At 41.6% G+C, this 6811-nt stretch overlaps 1 protein-coding gene across 1 annotated transcript in view; it reads left to right on the forward strand.

Moving 5' to 3' along the window:
- NUP210L (nucleoporin 210 like) overlaps nucleotides 1–6811 on the forward strand; it is a 169517-nt gene that overhangs the window by 99340 nt on the left and 63366 nt on the right. The window contains exons 18-22 of the mRNA XM_006159801.2: nucleotides 322–410; nucleotides 945–1049; nucleotides 2420–2521; nucleotides 5536–5664; nucleotides 6043–6170. Of these exons, the coding sequence (XP_006159863.1) occupies nucleotides 322–410; nucleotides 945–1049; nucleotides 2420–2521; nucleotides 5536–5664; nucleotides 6043–6170 (553 nt within the window). The remainder of the gene's footprint in view (nucleotides 1–321; nucleotides 411–944; nucleotides 1050–2419; nucleotides 2522–5535; nucleotides 5665–6042; nucleotides 6171–6811) is intronic.

Consider the following 6811-nt stretch of genomic DNA (forward strand, 5'->3'; position numbering starts at 1 on the left):
CACCGGGCAAGTGTGTGTGTGTGTGTGTGTGTGTGTGTGTGTACCCGAAGTCCTGAGAGGAGAATGGAGGAGGAGAGGGGATTGTGACATGGCCATCCCCCTCACCCGGGGGGGTGATTTCTCACTGTCTGTCTCTCTCTGTCTCTCTCTCTAGCAAGTACACATACCCTATAGCAAAAATCTCTAAAAATATATAAATAAATAAGACAAAACAAGAAAATACTGTTAGAGAAAAATTGGAACATATTTTGGTTTTCTGGGAACACTTTTGTATTCTACATGTCATTGTTTCTCATAAGGTATTTTCCTGCATGTTTCCAGGTCACCAGATCCTTAAAGTACATCAGATAAAGGGGACTGTACTCATTGGAGTCAATTTTGTAGGCTATTCAGAGAAGAAAAGCCCAAAGGTGAGTGGAAATTTTGATATAAACAATATAAATTAAATAATTAAATGTAAAGTTTGGGGCTGTTAGGTGACATGGTGGTTACAGTGCTGGATCCCACATGATGGGCTCCACAGTTTGTCTCTCAGATTTGGCAGCTTGAAAAACACCCCGGGAGTGTGTGCGTGTGTGTATATGTGTGTGTGTCCAAAATCCCTAGAGGAGAATGGAGGAAAAGGGATTTGGGATTGGCCATCCCCCCAGGGAGGCAATTTCTCACTTTCCTATTCTCTCTGTCTCTCTCCAGCGAGAGCACATGCCCTGTGGCAAAAGTCTAAAATAAATAAATAAATAAATAAATACATAAATAAATAAATAGATAGATAGATAAATAAATTTAAGGTTCTTTAAAAATTGTTTGCAACAGATGTAAATCTGAAAACTGCGCACTTCTGTGACTGTTATTTTTGGCACTTGAGAGAATACTGTGATCTTCTCTTATTGAGCTGAGAAATTAGAAGTTTATCTTCACTTTTGCGGTTCTTATTACATTTCTAGGAAATTGCCAACTTGCCCAGATCTGCAGCTGTGGAGCTGCTCCTGGTGAATGATGTAACCATACTGCCTGAGAATGCCACCATCTATAACCACCCTGATGTGAAGGTGTGTGGGTATACGTTGCATGTCTGGTCCAGTGAAATCATATTGAAGGGGAGTTTATTAAGACTAACAGTAGGGGCCAGCAGTTGGTGTAGTGGTTAAGAAAGCTGGACTCCCACATGACCAACTACAGTTTGAGTCCTGGGCCAGGCGACTTGCTTTCTCACTTTCCCTCTCTCTCACTCTGTCCCTCTCTGGTCAAATTAAAAATAAATAAATAAATAAAGTTAAATAAAATAATTCTTTAAAAAAAGATGAACAGTACAGGGGCGAGTAGGTGGTGTGGTGGTTAAGGTGCTGAACTCTCACATGGCCAACTATGGTTTGAGTCCCAGATCGGGTGGCTTGCTTTCTCATTCTTCTTTTCTCTATCTCATCAAATTGAAGAATAACAATAAATTAATAAAATTAAACAATTTTTTTAAAACAAAGTATAGGGGCCAGCAGTGGCATGGTGGTTGGGGTGCCGTATTCCTTCATGGCCAACTGCCGTTCTAATCCCAGACCTGGCAGCTTGTTTTCTCACTTTCCCTTTCTCTCTCTCTGGTCAAATTAAAAAATAAATAATAGTAACGAATTTTTAAAAATAAAATAAAAGATTAACAGTATAGAGACCAGCAGGTGGTGTGGTGGTTGAGGCACTGGATTCCCACATGGCCTACCATGGTTCAAATCCTGGATATGGCAGCTTGAAGGTCAATGTCAGGCACATTTGCATGCATGCCCAGAATCCCAAGAGGACAGTGAAGGACAGAGGATTGAGGCATAGCCATCCCCTCTGGGGGGTGATTTCTCACTTTCCTTCTCACTGTCTCACTCTCTCTCCAGCAAGCACATGGGCCCTATGGCATAAACCTTAAAAAATAAAAATAAAATAAAATAAAAAGATTAGTATATAATGATAAAAATAAACTCACATATATGTTAAAAATCATTTATGGGGACCAGCAGATATTGTAGTGGTTATGTCCCTGGACTCCCATGTAGTCTACCGAGTCCCAGAGCCAATGGCTTAAAACTCACACCAGACGCATATACGTGCGTGCCCAAAATCCTGAGAGGAGAATGAAGGAGAAAGAATACAGTGTGGCCATCCCCCTGGGGGTGATTTCTCACTTTCTGTCTCTCTGTTTGGTGAGCACAACATACCCTATAGCAAAAATCTCTCAAAAAAAATTTTTTTTAATCACTTGTATGTATATATAATTAGCTGCAATATACTTTGGAATTATACTTTAATAATCATGTTTGTCTTCTGTTCTTGACCTTAATCTTCTAGTCTCATACTCTTTCTCAGGTAGATGGAAGTTATTTTCTTTGAATTATTTATCAACTGAAGGGAATAGAATATTGTTTGTCTGATTTTTCCATAGGAAATATTTAGCCTTGTGGAAGGATCTGGTTATTTTTTAGTCAACAGCAGTGAGCAAGATATTGTCACCATCACTTATATAGAAGCAGAAAGCTCTGTCCAGGTAAGTTGCAGAGATATTTTCGGATTGCCAATTTTAAGCCAAAGCTCATTCTTAGAAGACTGAAAAATTCTATTGTGTGTCTAAAACTTTTAAAGAAGTAACATTTGACTCTCTTTCTTTAAACTAAGTTTCTTCAGCTAAAACTGAGGATCTTGTTTTTTTTCCTTAAAAATAGTTGTTGGGCAGTTTTTACTTCTGGTTGAATGTAGATAGTATAGAAAATACATAATTAGATTTTTCACTGGGCCAGCAGGTGGAGTGGAGGTTAAGATGATGGATCCCCTTGGGGCCAGCAGCTGGCATGGTGATTGAGGCACTGGGCTCCCACATGGCTGACCACAGTTCAAGTTTTGGGCCTGGCAGCTTGCTTTCTCACTCTCCCTTTCTCTCTGTCTCTCTCTGATCAAAATTTAAGTATAATAATAATAAATAAAATTTAAAATAAATAAATCTTTTTTTAAAAAAACACAGGATCCCACATGGCAGACGTGGTTCGAGTCCTGGACCTGCTAGCTTAAAATTCATGCAAAGTGCATGTGCATGCTTGCCCAAACTCCCAATGAGACTGGAAGACAAAGGATTGTACCGTGGCCATCCCTGGGGGCTGATTTCTTTTTCTCTTTCTGTCTGTCTCTGGTGAGCACAGGCTCCTATAGCAAAAACTAAAAATAAATAAATATTTTCATTAAAAGAAGGTTCCTTTTTATGAGTTTCAAAAATATAACTTAGTAGATATTTACATATACTATTAACTTTATAACCTTAGGATATGTGTTGTTATTTATTTTTCATTTTAAAAAAATTTTAGAGAGATTTTTTTAGTATATGTGCTGCCGAAGCGAGCACAGAGAGATTTTTGCCTGCCGAAGCGAGCACAGAGAAATTTTTGCTATAGGGCACATGCATTCTCTGGAGAAACAGCAATAAACCACACACACACACACACTCGCCCTGGGGGATGGCCATGCCACAATCCCTTCTCCTCCATTTTCCTCTTGGGAGTTTGAGCATGCATGCACATGTGCCCAGCATGAGTTTTAAGCTTTTGGGTCCAGGACTTGAACTTCAGTGGGAGTTCAAGTGGTCAGCCATGTAGGAGTCCAGCAACATAACCATTATCTGCTGGTCTCAGGATATGGTGTTTTTATAATAGCCAGGATATGACAATTCAATATGTTAAACCCACTCCATTGACAGTATGCCAAAGAATCTGCTTGTAGTTAATTTATACTATGATACCTTATATTAACATATGTATGTTTTCTTCTAAGAACTCAAAGGAATTTAACTTACCTTAGTTATAATACTTATTTTAAAAAGGGGAGATGAGGGTCCAGCAGGTGGTGTGGTGGTTAAAGGTGCTGGACTCCCACATGGCTGACCATGGTTTGAGACCAGAACCTGGCGGCTTGCTTTCTCACTTTCCCTCTCTCTCTCTCATTCTGTCCCTCTTTGATCAAATTTAAATAAATAACTGAATAAAGTGACATAAAGTAACTCTTTAAAAATACAAACATAAAAATAAATAAAAATGGGAGATGAGATGGTCTCATAGCCTAGTGGTCAAGAGTTCTGGATCCGGGAACCAGCAGTTAGCGTAATGGCTATGTCGCTGGACTCCCACGTAGTTGACCACGGTTCGCGTCCCAGACCCGGTGGCTTAGAACTCACGCAGGGCGCGTGTGCGTGTGAGCCCAAGATCCCGAGAGGAGAATGAAGGAGAAGGAATTGTGGCATGACCATGCCCCCTGGGGGGTGATTTCTCGCTTTCTGTCTCTATGTCTCTCTCTGTCTGGCGAGCAGTGAAAACCTCTCCAAAAAAAATAAAGAGTGCTGGATCCCACATGGCCAATGCACAGTTTGAATCCCACCCCTGGCATCTTGAAAAACACTGGGCACATGTGTGTATGTGCCCCAAATCCCAACAGGATGGAGAAAGGGGAAGGAATTGTGGTGTGACCACATCCCATTGGGGGGGGTGTTTCTCCCTCTCTTTCTTTTGCTTTCTAGCAAACCCACACTCTTGCTAACAATTAAATGAGAGAGAGAGAGAAGACTGGGTCACTCTGTGGTGACAGAGGATGTGACAACCATGCTGTTGTGTGGGAACCACAGAAGAAAGAAGGAAAAACAAAACTATCAGTTGACTCAATGTTTTCTCCCCCCCAACTGGTGATTGTAGCATATGTGGATACAATTTTTTTCATGAAATCCTTTCCTTGTTCATAATGAAGAAACTGAATATATATGTTGGGTTCTGCTTGAATTAAAACAACTGAAATTCTGCTTGCTTTTTGTCAGTTACTATTTGTTAAGGTACAGGGCTAGCAGGTGGCATGGTAGTTAAGGTACTGCACTCTCACAGTGGTTCAAGTAACAGACCTGGCAGCTAATCATGCTGGGCATGTGTGAGAAAGGATTATGGCATGGCCATCCCCTGCAGAGGGGTGATTTCTCATTTTCTCTCTCACTGTTTCTGTCTCCCAGCAAGCACACATACCCCATGGCAAAAACCTTAAAAGAAAATTTTGGAGACCAGCAGATGGCATAATAGTTATGTTGCTTGACTGGCACATAGTTGACCGTGGTTCAAGTCACAGACCTGGCAGCTTAAAACTCACGCCAGGCACATGTGGATGCATGTCCAAGATCCCAAGAGGAAAATGGAGGAGATTGGATTGTGGCGTGGCCATCCCCCCTGGGAGTTGATTTCTTACTTTCTGTCTCTCTGTCTCTCTCTGCTATCTCTCTGGCAAGCACATGTGTCCCATAGCAAAAATGTCTCTAAAAAAAACAAAAACAAAAATTCTTAAGGTACATATTTTGCTGTGAACTGAAACATCATGTTAAGAGTACATTTTGTGCTGTGCCCGAAACATGCAACATGACCTCTGAGGATTCCCATCTCAAAGGAAGGAAGATACTGTACTTTCCATTTGGGGTAAAGGTTGTTGCTATGATTGTGCTTGGGCAATGTTTGCTTCCTTACCCAGCTATGATCTTCTTCTTTCTAGTTAGTTCCAGTACATCCTGGGTTTCTCACCTTGGAGGTCTATGATCTGTGCTTGGCTTTCCTGGGTCCAGCAACGGCCCACCTCAGGGTTTCCGACATACAAGAGCTGGAGCTTGATCTGATTGATAAGGTGAGGATGTTTGCTTTAACTCCAAAATAAAGCAAGCCTCATTCTTACTCCCCAGCATCATATAATCTTTGCCTTGCCTTGCTACTGTGTGTGTGTGTGTGTGTGTGTGTGTGTGTGTGAGTGTGAGTGTGTGTGCGCGTGCGTGCATGCCAGGACTCCAGGTCATGTTAATGAAACACCTGCCCTTAAAGAACAACATTCTAACATTAAACATGATGGAGAACAACTTCAAATAGAGCACATAGATAGGAATATTTGATTAAAGGCTGACTGGGAACATTTAGCACGAACGAAGTATGTGCCGCCTCCTAAGACTTAGATAGCCCTTGGAGAATGAGACCCCTTTACTAAAATCTACCTTTGATTTTTAACTACTAGGTTGAAATAAGCAAAACCGTGTTAGTGACTATAAGGGTTCTTGGCTCTTCCAAACGCCCTTTTCGAAATAAATATTTCAGAAACATGGAACTTAAACTGCAGCTGGCTTCCGCCATTGTCACCCTGACGTGAGTCCTATTTCCTTACCTTTGTGCTTAACGTCATGAGAAGCTCTCTCTTGGTAACCCAGTGAGCTTTCCCTCTGGCGTTTTCAGCTTTTCTCTTTTCCTTTCTTGTTACCTTTCAGCCCTTAAAAACTTTCCCTAGTCAGCTTACAGAATACCTCTTCCAGGTCTCAGACGTCCTATCTAGAGGCTAAAATCGTGTGTGTGATTAATATTTTCATTTTCTGTAGTTTCTCCTTGGATGATATCTTTTGGGAGTGCTTCAGGCTAGAAGCCTTTATTTTATTTTTGTTTTTTGGAGAGGTTTTTGCTATAGGGTGCATGCATTTGCCAGAAAGACAGAGAGAGACAGAGAGGCAGAAAGCAAGAAATCAGCCCCCAGGGGGGATGGCCATGCCGCAATCCCTTCCTCTCCATTCTCCTCTCAGGATCTTGGGCACACACACACACGCGTCCGGCGTGAGTTTAAGCCACCGGGTCAGGGACTTGAACCACAGTCTACATGGGAGTCCAGGGACATAGCCATTATGCCATCTGCTGGTCTCACTAGAGGCCTTTTTTTTTTTTTGGAGAGGTTTTTGCTATAGGGCACGTGCACTCGCCAGACAGACAGAGAGAGACAGAGAGACAGAAAGCAAGAAATC

Source organism: Tupaia chinensis, unplaced genomic scaffold, assembly GCF_000334495.1.
Source record: "Tupaia chinensis unplaced genomic scaffold, TupChi_1.0 Scaffold000659_1, whole genome shotgun sequence".
NCBI classification, from domain to species: Eukaryota; Metazoa; Chordata; class Mammalia; order Scandentia; family Tupaiidae; genus Tupaia; species Tupaia belangeri.